The 12,312-nt window shown below is 31.5% G+C and overlaps 1 protein-coding gene across 1 annotated transcript; it reads right to left on the reverse strand.

Moving 5' to 3' along the window:
* Positions 1–610: 610 nt before the first annotated feature.
* LOC130954979 (uncharacterized) lies at positions 611–4,870 on the reverse strand. Its single transcript, XM_057881758.1, has 2 exons — positions 4,369–4,870; positions 611–2,556 (listed from the first exon to the last, which is right to left on the reverse strand). The coding sequence occupies exons 1-2, from the start codon at positions 4,854–4,856 to the stop codon at positions 2,307–2,309; spliced, it is 738 nt and encodes a 245-aa protein (XP_057737741.1). The 5' UTR covers positions 4,857–4,870; the 3' UTR covers positions 611–2,306.
* Positions 4,871–12,312: the final 7,442 nt, after the last annotated feature.

Consider the following 12,312-nt stretch of genomic DNA (forward strand, 5'->3'; position numbering starts at 1 on the left):
ATTGAGATAGTTGGGTCATGCAGTATGATGATGGATTTGATTACTTAGGAAAATATTAAGCCATATTTCATAGAAAACATCAAACCAAGAAAAGGAATTTAGCTACTTTCTACCTTAATGGATGCGTTATACAGCTAGAGGCAAGACTAAACCACTCAATTCCCCCTGAAGGCACTGGACATAGGTCAATTTCTGCTGCCAATACCTAATATCCTATTTTGGAAACCTATAATCCCATGATGAATGCCAAACACAGCTCATCAGTGTACCAAGTTAACACATAAATGTGGCTCAGGTCAGTGCAACCCAAAATTTCACCAGTAAAATCCACATTAATAAGGCTGCGTTTGTTTTCAGAGACGGGACACGGAGACATAAAATCGTGTTTAACAGATGAGACATAGACAGAGACAATGTATCCAGAAACACTAAATTAGTGTATTTTGTGTCTAACCTGACATGAAGGACACAGAGACACTAACAAGAGACACAACTTATTTTTTATTTTATTTTTTGTTATTTTTGTTAATTTTTTATGATTATATTTTTTTATTATTATATTTTTCTTATCAAATTTGTTATAATTTATCACCAAACAGAATATAAGAACACAATTTTGTGTCTCTGTCCTTTGTGTCTTGTTCTTAATAACTTGTCTTGTCATGTTCTCAAGAAACAAACACAGTCTAACATATTACTCACTTGTCATATTCATTTAATTCCAACACAATATCATGAACATACCTAAACTAAATTTTCAACTAATTCAAAGGTGAATTGGCTTAATCCATTTTACTTGAGCAACACAACTATTACAATGACAACAACAGTAAAAAAATAATAGCAGAAGTCCTTTCCCACTTGGTGCTTATAAATAAAGAAATCAGAGAACACTGGGGAGCTATAGCACTCTGCTACAGTGTCGAAACCAGAACATATATTTCCAGATTCTGTTTATACCAGTAGTGATAGTACTACTAACTTATATTCTTATGTTGTAGAGTTAAAGAGTAAAACGTAAAAAGCCTTCCAAGTCAATTTATGGACTATTTGGTCCTTTCAATTCATGTTATGCATCAGGATATAAGTATATAACTATAAATTCTATTTCTAACACTCTCACCGTACATAGAAAAGGGAGCAGTTAATGCAATATGCTCCTAAAGAACATTAAAAGTATCCACCCAGGTTCACCTACTTCTAAAAACCAGCTTTTATATACTACTGAATGGATTTTAGCTCCTCTAAGGTAAGGAGCTCACTTGAACTTACAAATTTTAGGAATATCTTAATGACAAAATTGAGTGGATTCTGACAAACCCGGGCTTAGTTACGCATGTGATTTCAATTTATCATAACATCAACCATTTGTTTTATCACTAAAAACTGAGATTTCACACGTTTCCATCTTTTCCCTCTAAATTAAATTTTTCTGCTTTAGAGGAGCTAAATCCCTTTTCAATAACAATAATACTTTTCCTTTTAATTGAAAGAAAAATGAGGTATTTTCTAAAATTATTGTAGAAAATGTGATCACCCAATAGCACACAAACATTATTTGCTAGAATGTGACTATCATCAAAATAATGGGGTGTGTATTTTCTTTTAATCATATGTACTTGATGTCAGTAGCATCTGAAATTCTGACTATACAACTGATCACTTATGTTAAAGTCAACAATTCAATGTTTAGAAATTGAACAAGATCCAAGGAATTAGCAGACACTTATATTTCTTAATATGTTTTAAGTGCTAAGGATCATTTGCAGTGCAAGAACCAAAATAACAAAACTGTCAAGCACATCCACTACTCCTTATAAAGATTTAGCTAGTCAAGAGAGCTTTGAAATTGAATGGAACAGTTGAACCTTTCAGTTTCAAGTTATCATTTTGACATTCTTGCAACAGTAGAAAGTCTCTAGTGCTAAAATGATCAATAAGTCATTAAGTAAACCCCAAAACTTTCAACGTATCAAATGAACTAATTATGGCTTACTGCTATTCTCATTGATTCACAAAAGGATTCTTAATCCATGTCAAGAAATTCCTCGGTTATTAGTAACAATGAACAACTGAAATATTTCAATGCTGCTCACAGGGTCAAAGTAAGTGACTAAACAAGAAAAGAAACAAAAAATGACATACCTGGAATACTTATGATGTACAAACATCTAAGTACATTTCTTATTGATCATCCTTCAACACCAAATCATTAACCAATTTCTCCGAGATACTGGAATATGCCCAACACCATGCAATGTCTTTAGACAATCAATCATCTTCTAAACAATAAGTAACCTTGTTTCTTATTGAGTCTCAACTTTAGATACAGCTGCTTTCAATGCAACTTTTCGTTTATTTTTGATTTGGCTAACAAATTCATTAACTACTACATGTAACTTCACATTAGGCTTACGATTAATTGGGACATTATAACCTGCCCTTTTTACAGCACGAAGAAGACACTTTTCACCTAATTGGTAATGAGTTGTGCAAGCAGCAGGAGCCACAGACCTCAACACTGGTTTATTACAATATGAAGGCCCTGTTGGCAAACTGCATAGAGCCATAAACCTTTATCAGTAAATTTGTTTGTCTGAGAAAATGATAATTATAATGCATACGAATTAGGACAGCAATATTTTAATACATCAAAATAGAAAAGGGCAAAGCATCAATTTTAAAATTTCAGCCTTTAAAATTAAGAACATAGTACAAATTACGAAAAAAGCTTCTCATACCTGGAACAGCAAGTAGGGAAAAAAACTCCAAAAGGGTATGTTTGTAAGTGAAATTGATAGAGAGGCTCCTACTACTAACAGGTTTGGGCTGTGTTACAAAAGGAAAGGTAAGTAGCAGTTAACTCGCAGTTTTTTAGTTGTTAGCATGGTCCAGCTGGCTGATAGTGATAGGTTAGTTAGACTCTATTCCTCACTGCTCATAAATAGCTAGTTTATAGTTAGCTTAGTTTACTATGTATTTTCTATTGTGAACTCTGTTAGAAACTGGAGAAACTTCCTCTCCCTAAGTTGGTAGTTCCAACTGTGTAGAATCTTCTAGGGAGTGCTAATTGGCAATCCTTTGCAGCAATAACGGGAAAGGGAGGGAAGGAATGAATTGAATTAGAAATCAGACTTATAATTAATCATCAAGCCTTTCCAGGAGCTCCCTTCCCTTCCAAAGCCTCAATTCACAAACACACCTTGGGATAAGGAAGTTGTCTCTATGGAATCTAGAAACTGTGTGGTAGAAGGTGAAGTGAAACTTTATGCATTTATGCTTCCATGATGCACAATTAGATCAGGATGTGGTGTGAGTTTTTCAGGTGATAGTGATATTTCTGTATGCAACCAAAGAATAAACTATTTGTAAGACATTGTTGACCAACATAGTGCAATGCTTGCATTCTTTAGTTGGCTTGAATCCATAAACTAGTATGCATAGCTAGTAAGCAAGTGTCATATGACACTACTCAATACAAAATAAGATATTCTTTTAGTAAGCAAAGCAGCCATAAGTCCATAACATGGTTTTCTCCAAGAACTTAAGTAAGATTGAGGTGGGCAAAAAATGAACTGACCAATAGGGTTACCATTTATAATAAATGTTTGGTATAATGAGATAATTATGAAAGTAGCTGCATTTTCAGCCAATGAATGACAGCAATCGGGACAGCATATATATATATATATATATATATATATATATATAAAAGCATCTTGCGTCATCTGTATTACTTTAAAATTTTCTAAATAAAAAATGCTCAACTTTTACCAAAATAAACAAATTAAGTAGATAGTGATTATTAATTAAACCAAACTATGCAACCATCCAGGCCTCTAGGAAGAAAGTCAATACTACTTCTAATTATCTATCATCAATGGTTTTGCATTGTGATAGACAGATAGAGACACACTCGGACCCGAGACGACTCGAGGTGAGGATACCTTGGAGAGTAAGCCTGACATACTTAAATTAGTTTCTTTTCCCAATATTACGCGGTGAGGATACCATGGGGATTGGTCTCCTAACCCTCAACAGTTAAAACTTTGGATTCTATTTACCCTAAGTATTAGAGGAACCAAATCCAGCATCAGCAAGTGCAAAATTATCAAGCAACACTAAACCACAAACAAAGCAGGTTACTTCCTCTGAAACTTTAACCCATCTTTTCCAAACCACACACGCATTACGATAAAAGAATTCCATTCATCTATTCAACTAAAAGAAAAAAGCACAACATGAAAACGAACATAGAAAACAAAAAATTAAAATACAATTCTTCAACAAATTTCAAATTGCAAGAAAACCTATCAACCAAAGCAAAAATTGCAAGAAAAAAAAAACTTGGAGTAAGAAAGAACTCACTTTTTAGCTACGGTTCTGCATCCCGGATAGAGCTTCTGTTTCGGATCCGAAAGTATGTGAGCGTGACAGTACCTAGTAAGCGCCATAGCCTTAATCTTACATCCACCAAAAGCGCACCGAACGACGTCGTCTCCTCCAACTCCCAAAGCAGCATTATTGTTCCTCTCGTTGCCGCCGTTTGCGTTGTTATTGTTCTCGTCGCCCAAAACGACAGCGTGGTTTACGCCGCTAGTTTCCTTGAAGGGGCTCTTACCGTATGTCCAATAATACTCCTTATACTTGGACTTGATCTCTTCCATTAGAGCCCAGTAGTGCCCTCTGTAGCACCGTCTGAGTTGCCTCGTTCGGCGGAGCCGACGCGCGGTTACTTCGCGTTTGCTCAGTACGAGCGTTTTGGCGAAAACTGTGTCGTTTTCAGCTCCGTCCAGGGTCATAGGAGGAGGAGGAGGTGGCAGTGGCAGTGGCAGTGGCGGTGGAAACTCGTCCATGGGTGGTGGTGGCGGTGGGGTGTAAGAAATTATATTATTATATAATGTCTGATATATCTTATTTTATTGGTTTAATAAATATTTAATTAAAATAATAAAATAAAAAAATTTATATGAAAGAAAGATACATTATTATTTTAAAATGTAATTAATTTGATGGAAATTTGTTTTTATGAAAACATATCAGAATTCAGTCTTCTTTTTTTATGTATGAAGTCTTTTTTTTCCATTCATCATCAATAGTAAAATTGAAAAAAGAATTAAGAACACAAAAGAATAGACAAAGTGAATTTTTCCTAATACTATTATTATCATGGATCAAGGTTAATAACTCTTTTCATTTTTATTTGTGATAATAATAAATTTCAAGATCTTTTTGTGAATGATAATTTTATAAGTTTTACATGTGGTATCAGAGCATTTAGATTGTGAAATTTATGATTGTCCATAAAAAAAAATTACTGCAAAATTGATATAGCATGAAATCTACAGTTATAAGAGCTTGTAATTATGTTTTCAGTTCATGAAGTTTCGTCCATGATTGTTTAATATATATATATGAAAAAATAAGAACCTTTTTAATAAGAACTGATTGTAAAGCAGCCCTAAATGTTTTAGAAAATGATGTCAAAAATTTGGTCTCAAAACAAATATTTACAAGATGGCAAGCTATTTTATCATGTTTTGATTTTACTATTGAACATATAAAAGGAGAACTAAATTCGCTCCCTGACTTTTTTACTAGAGAATTTTTGCAAGGAAAAAATGGAGCAAAAAGCAGCCTCTAGTGAAGATTATGGTCAACCTTTTGACCAAATAAAAAAAACAAAATTACCTATTACGGTTGTACCAGCAAAACAATTATCATTAAGGCCTATGACAATGTCACAGGTTGTAAAAGCAGCACCATCATCGTCATCACCTTCTAAGAGCCTTTTAATTATTGCTAATAATAAATTCACATTATTACAACCATCTGACCTCTATAATACTCAACCCTTGAAAGAACAATTTCCTTACTATGAGAAACCCAATCCTATGAAGATACTAACTATTGAAAAAGAGTGGTTCAAGAAAGACAAAAAAACCTTATACAAGACCATCTTCCCAAATACTTTCCATTATATTCCTATTAACTCACAAAAAACCCAAAAATTTTATGAATTCATATTAGTAGACACCGAATCCATTGAATTAACACATTACAAATATTCCAACACTAAGCAGCCTATTTATTCAAAAATAAAAATTATAAAAATATTATCCTTGCAAGAGTGGGAAATACCCCCATATCAGTCTAAAAGTTTCTCATTAAAATTTGAACCTCAGAACTATACCTACTATGATTACCAAGAAGCCTAGAATCATATTTTATTTCTATCACCAAGTCCACCACTTGTAAAGGTTGGGCTATTATAGGTTGATTTGTTTCTTGTAAAGGTTGAGGTTCTTGTAAAGGTTGAGGTTCTAGATCTTGTACAGGTACTGTAGGTTGGGGATTGCCATCCATTCTTTGAACGTTATATACATGTATTCTTGATTCTATCTCTAAAAGTTGTCTCATGCTTTGTACATGTAAGTAATGCATCCTTCTAACATAATGAATGCGTTTATTCTTAATAGTTTGTCTAGCGGTTTTTACTGATTTTTTGGTTTTAATTTGTTGTAGAAGCTTTTTGGTTCTGATTATTTTCTTGTCCATCTTTTTTATTTCTACTTTTAATTCCGAAGATTCAGTTATTAGTTCTCTTATTTTTCTATCTATTGTCATTACTCTTGTTTTCATATTTCTTCTAACTAATTTTAAAGATTTAAGCCTTTTATGAAATTCTTTCATATTACAAGAACAATAACTGAAAAAATAAAAAAAAAGAAAGATAGTAAGCTTACAGAGATAAACTTGTACTTTTATTGCTTGCAAAGTTGATACACTTCTTGAAGATGATTACAAATACTTGGAGAATTTATAAAGTAAGAAGATATAAGAGTAGAGAGATTTCTTGAACTTTCAAGTTTTTGATGATCTTGAATGAGTGAGGCCTTTGGTATTTATAGACCCAAAATGGTGACTATTTGGGTACTATTTGCCGACAGTACTATTTGCTTTTACTGTTTGCCGACATTTACTATTTGTTTTTACTGTTTGCCGACATTTACTTTTTACTTTTTACTTTTTTACTTTTTACTTTTTACTTTTTTTTTTTTACATGATTGGGCTTTTACATTGATTACATATACAGTACTTTGTTACATCTCAAATGGGTCTTGTGAGTCTTGATAGTAATGAGCTGGGCTGGACTGAACCTCTTCATCTTCTCCAAGAGACACGGTCTGTATTGCTTGTAAAGAGTTTTGAATATCTTCTTCTGAAGTTGCTGCAACTAAAGCTGCCATAATTTGTCTCTTTTGTGCTAAGAATTGAGTTTCTTTTTTATACGCTATTTGTTCTTTGGTGGTGCTTGAGGCTGTTGTTGCTGGGCGCTTTTGTGATGCTGTTAACCATTAATCAATAGCTGCTCTTCTTAGCAAATTTATATCATATTTGTTCCACCATTTAATTTTTATTACTCTTACTAGATATTGTATGCTTGGAGATTCTTCATATGCTGCTGAATCATATTCCCAGGTCATAATCCAGCTTATTCCCATGGCTACTATGAATGAAATAAATTTATATTCTTGTAGGAATGATGACTTGCTTTTAAAATATTCATATGCCATACTGACTTTTTTTGGGAAGAAAGCTTCCATTGGTCCAAAGTTTTGGAACCATGCTTGAAACCATTTAGGAAATTGTAATGATATCCCCATTCTAAACCAAATGAACCAGGAATGGGGACTTGGTGATAGAAATAAAATATGATTCCAGGCTTCTTGGTAATCATAGTAGGTATAGTTCTGAGGTTCAAATTTTAATGAGAAGCTTTTAGACTGATATGGGGGTATTTTCCACTCTTGCAAGGATAATATTTTTATAATTTTTATTTTTGAATAAATAGGCTGCTTAGTGTTGGAATCTTTGTAATGTGTTAATTCAATGGATCCGGTGTCTACTAATATGAATTCATAAAATTTTTGGGTTTTTTGTGGGTTAATAGGAATATAATGGAAAGTATTTGGGAAGATGGTCTTGTATAAGGTTTTTCTGTCTTTCTTGAACCACTATTTTTCAATAGTTAGTATCTTCATAGGATTAGGTTTCTCATAGTAAGGAAATTGTTCTTTCAAGGGTTGAGTATTATAAAGGTCAGATGGTTGTAATAATGTGAATTTATTATTAGCAGTAATTAAAGGGCTCTTAGAAGGTGATGACGATGATGGTGCTGCTTTTACAACCTGTGACATTGTCATAGGCCTTAATGATAATTGTTTTGCTGGTACAACCGTAATAGGTAATTTTGTTTCTTTTATTTGGTCAAAAGGTTGACCATAATCTTCACTAGAGGCTGCTTTTTGCTCCATTTTTTCCTTGCAAAAATTCTCTAGTAAGAAAGTCAGGGAGCGAATTTAGTTCTCCTTTTATATGTTCAATAGTAAAATCAAAACATGATAAAATAGCTTGCCATCTTGCAAATATTTGTTTTGAGACCAAATTTTTGACATCATTTTCTAAAATATTTGGGGCTGCTTTACAATCAGTTCTTATTAAGAAGGTTTTATTAAATAAATCTTCTTGAAATTTTGAAACACATAATACTATGGCAAGTATTTCTTTTTTAATTGTTGGATAATTCTTTTGAACTTGATTCCAGATTCCTGAATGATATTTTACTATTTGTTCTTTTGAGCTATTAGGAGGTATTTGTTTAAGAATTCCTCCATATCCTAATTCTGATGCATCTGTTTCTACAATTAGTTTAGCTGAGGGGTCTAGAAGTCATTTCTTTTGTCCATGGAGGTGGATTTTTTCTTAATCTCTTATAAAGAGGTTCGCAAGTAACTCTTATACCAGGTAAGAATTCTGCTACATAATTTAAACATCCCAAAAATCTTTGTAATTGTTTTTTGTCAGTTATTTCATTTGGAAATTTATCTGCAAATTCAATAGCTCTTTTAATAGGTACTATGGTTCCTTGATAAATTTCATATCCTAAGAACCTTACTTTAGTTGTAAAAATTTTCATTTTCTTTTCTGATAAAACTAATCCCTGCTCTTTTATAATATCCATAAATTTTTTTAGATGATATATGTGCTGCTTTATTCCTTTTGAGTATACTAATACGTCATCAAGATATACTATAGTAAATTCTATATGCGGGTAAAATATATTATTCATTATTTCTTGAAATTCGCTTGGAGCATTTTTTAATCCTTGAGGCATTACATTCCATTCATAATGTCCAAAAGGTACCATAAAAGCTGTTTTATATCTATCTTCCTCTTTTACTGCAATTTGATAATATCCTGATTTTAAATCAAATTTTGAAAAGATATTTGCTTTATTTAATCTTTTAATTAAATCACTTTTATTTGGTAAAGGATATCTAATCCATTTTAATACCTTGTTTAGAGGTTTATAATTGATAACTAATCTTGGAGCACCTCTTTCTATTTCAGATGCTTTCATTACATAGAAGCCTGTACAACTCCAGGGTGATTTTGAAGGCCTTATTAGTCCCTTATCTAGATATTCTTGTAGTTCTTTTTTACAGTATTCTAGATACTCTTTGTTCATATGTATCGGTTTTGCTTTTGTTGGTATATCTTTTTCATTAAACCCATCTTCATATGGTAAAGCTATTTCATGTAATTTTCTATGTTGAAAAACTGTGGGATTTAAACTACATAATTCTTTTTTAATTTCTTCTTCAATTACTTTTATTTTATCTTGTATTTCTGGAGTTTGTAATTGTTCTTCTATTCTTTTATGTGTAATTTCTTGGTTTAAGTAGTTAATTTGTCTTGTCTTCCTTTCTATAATATTAACTTGACGCGGTAAGTGTTGTAAAATTTTCTCTAGGCTCAAACAATTCATTTGTCTTACTTCTGTTTCCGTTACACTAACCTGTGTAGATAGGTGTTGTAACATATTGAGTTCATGTTGTTTTGGTCTTGTGAGAAATTCAAAATGGACAGGATGATTGGGGATTCTTGTACAAGTTATTCCGTTGATGTCGACATTAAAGGGATATAATAATAAAGTAAAAGGATTTCCTAATATAACTTGATGAGATATATTTCTTGCTAAAAAGAATGTAGTGGCAAAACATACCCTATTTTTACAAATTTTTGCTTTAGATAACTTATAGTCTATAGTCATTTTGTCATTTTCTGCCATTAAGACTCTTTCTGTAGTTTTCTCATAATATTTTGTGGGTATTAATCCTTCTTGTATACAATTAACATCAGCTCCTGAATCTACCATAGCTATTAAATCAAATTTTTCTTCTCCTATTATTAAAGTTATCGTAGTGAACCATTTTTGACTTACTAATAATGTTAAAATATTTATATAATTTTCTGTACCTAGGTTAATATAATTCTCGGGAATTGTTATATTACTAGTCCCTTCATTATTTTGCAAAGATTGTTCTTGGATTTTTATTATGTTTTCTCCTTCTATTTTTAGTAATCTGTAGTCCATATTAATATTTTGTTGTTTTAATTCTGAAACTTCTCTTTTTAACTTTTTTATCTCTTCTTTGAGAGAATTAAGGGAAACTTCTTCTTGTGGGTTTTTAAAACGATTATAAATTTCTTTTATTTCTATTGGTCTTATTTCTTGCTTACTTTCTTCTTCTTTTTTAACTAATTCAGCTAATTGTCTTATAAACTCATCCCTTAATGGTGTATCTTCTAACTTGTCAATTATTTTGACTAGTGTAGAAGTTTGTTCTTTAGTTAAAACATTTACAGTTTTTTCACAGTTTTTACAGTTACATAATCCTATTCCTAAACAATTATTATTATCCTGTTCCTCTTTTCCACTATTTCCTCCTGAGCTCTCTTCTTCTGACATAAAGTCTAATTGTTGTATAAAATAGTCTTCAATTTCAGAAGAACCCTCATAACTTGATTCTTCTTCTGACTCTGAATTGATTAGTATATCTGTCAAAGCATGCTTAATTTCTTTATTTTCTATTTTATTTATTTTTTGTTCTGTCGTACACTTATTAGCATAATGTCCTTGTTTTTTACATTTCCAACATGTTACTGGTTTTTTCTTATTAGAAAATTTAGGTTTTCCTTTAGGGGTTTTATGGAATTTTTTATGATATTTCTGTTCATAATAAAGGGGTTTGTCTATATCATATTTAGGTTTTTTATAAAAATTTTTCTTTTTAACTTTATGCTGTCCACTAGGTGCTTTTTCAAGAGTTATTCTATATTGATAGCAGAAAGTGCCTAGCTCTCTTTTTCCCATGATACTTTCTTGTTTTATTTTCTGTTGTATTTTGGTATCTGTGCATATTTCTATACCTGTTTGTACTATTATATTATGTAATTGTCCAAAGGTTAATGAATTATAGGGAATCTGGGTCCCAAACTGTGTTTGTAGTTTTTGTAATACTTTTTCAGAGAATAATTTTGGTAAGGCTGCTACGAATCTTTCTTTCCAGAAAGGCGCATGTGCATCATCTCTTATCATAACTTTTGACATAAAAACATCTTTATACCATCTATAATCAGACATAGTTAGACATCTTAAATTCATTAATTGAGTATGTATCCTATCTTTAAAAATATTGGGATCTCCTACAAAATTTTTAATAATGGTATATATTAACGTGGATGTAGCGTCTGGTGACTGATCTTCTTGTTTAATACTATTAATAATTAATTCTTTTTCTTGGAGGCTGAAAAAATTATCCCACCAACCTTTTAATTGTCCTGTAAATCCTTGGGTTATCATAATTGCTGCTTCTTTATCAGAGGCTTTTCTCATCTTATAGGCAGTTGCAGCCATAGTCATATTACACATTTGATCTAAAATGGCTTGTTCACTTAATCCATCTATATTCCATTCTACTAAGTTTGATCCTGAAAAACTATTTTGTACTAATTGTGTTCGTTCTTCTAGGCCTACATCTACTGGTGATGGTCTAGGATAATAATTTCTGGTTTTAGGATAATCTCTTTTATAGGATATTTTATTTAGTTCTAATTCTTCTTCCTTTTGTAATGTATTAATTGTTAATTTTCCTAGACTAATACTTTTAAGTTTTTCTTTTAGTTCTTCAACTTCTGTTTCTACTTTAGATTTTAAGCTAATAGTATCTAAACTTTGTAATTTATATATAGGTTTTTCTATGGGTTTTTCTACCTTAATAACTTTTTCCATATTTTCCATTCTTCCTAACTGATTTTTCATTATATCGAACATGGTATTAGTAAAGTTTAATTGCTGATGTAATTTCTTAATATCTCTTTTTTCTATATTTCCATCTGCACTGCTATCTTTATAGGGTGTTGCTTCAACTTCTAAGTCTTTTCCAATTGGTATTTTAATAGTTT

Source organism: Arachis stenosperma, chromosome 10 (assembly GCF_014773155.1).
Source record: "Arachis stenosperma cultivar V10309 chromosome 10, arast.V10309.gnm1.PFL2, whole genome shotgun sequence".
NCBI classification, from domain to species: Eukaryota; Viridiplantae; Streptophyta; class Magnoliopsida; order Fabales; family Fabaceae; genus Arachis; species Arachis stenosperma.

Bases quoted from the DNA above. Each gene is read 5' to 3' on its own strand.
- LOC130954979 (XM_057881758.1), bottom strand. From the start codon at position 4,856: ATGGACGAGTTTCCACCGCCACTGCCACTGCCACTGCCACCTCCTCCT. The intron at 2,557-4,368 runs GTGAGTTCTTTC...GGCTCTATGCAG, and splicing joins TGCAGAACCGTAGCTAAAAA to TTTGCCAACAGGGCCTTCAT.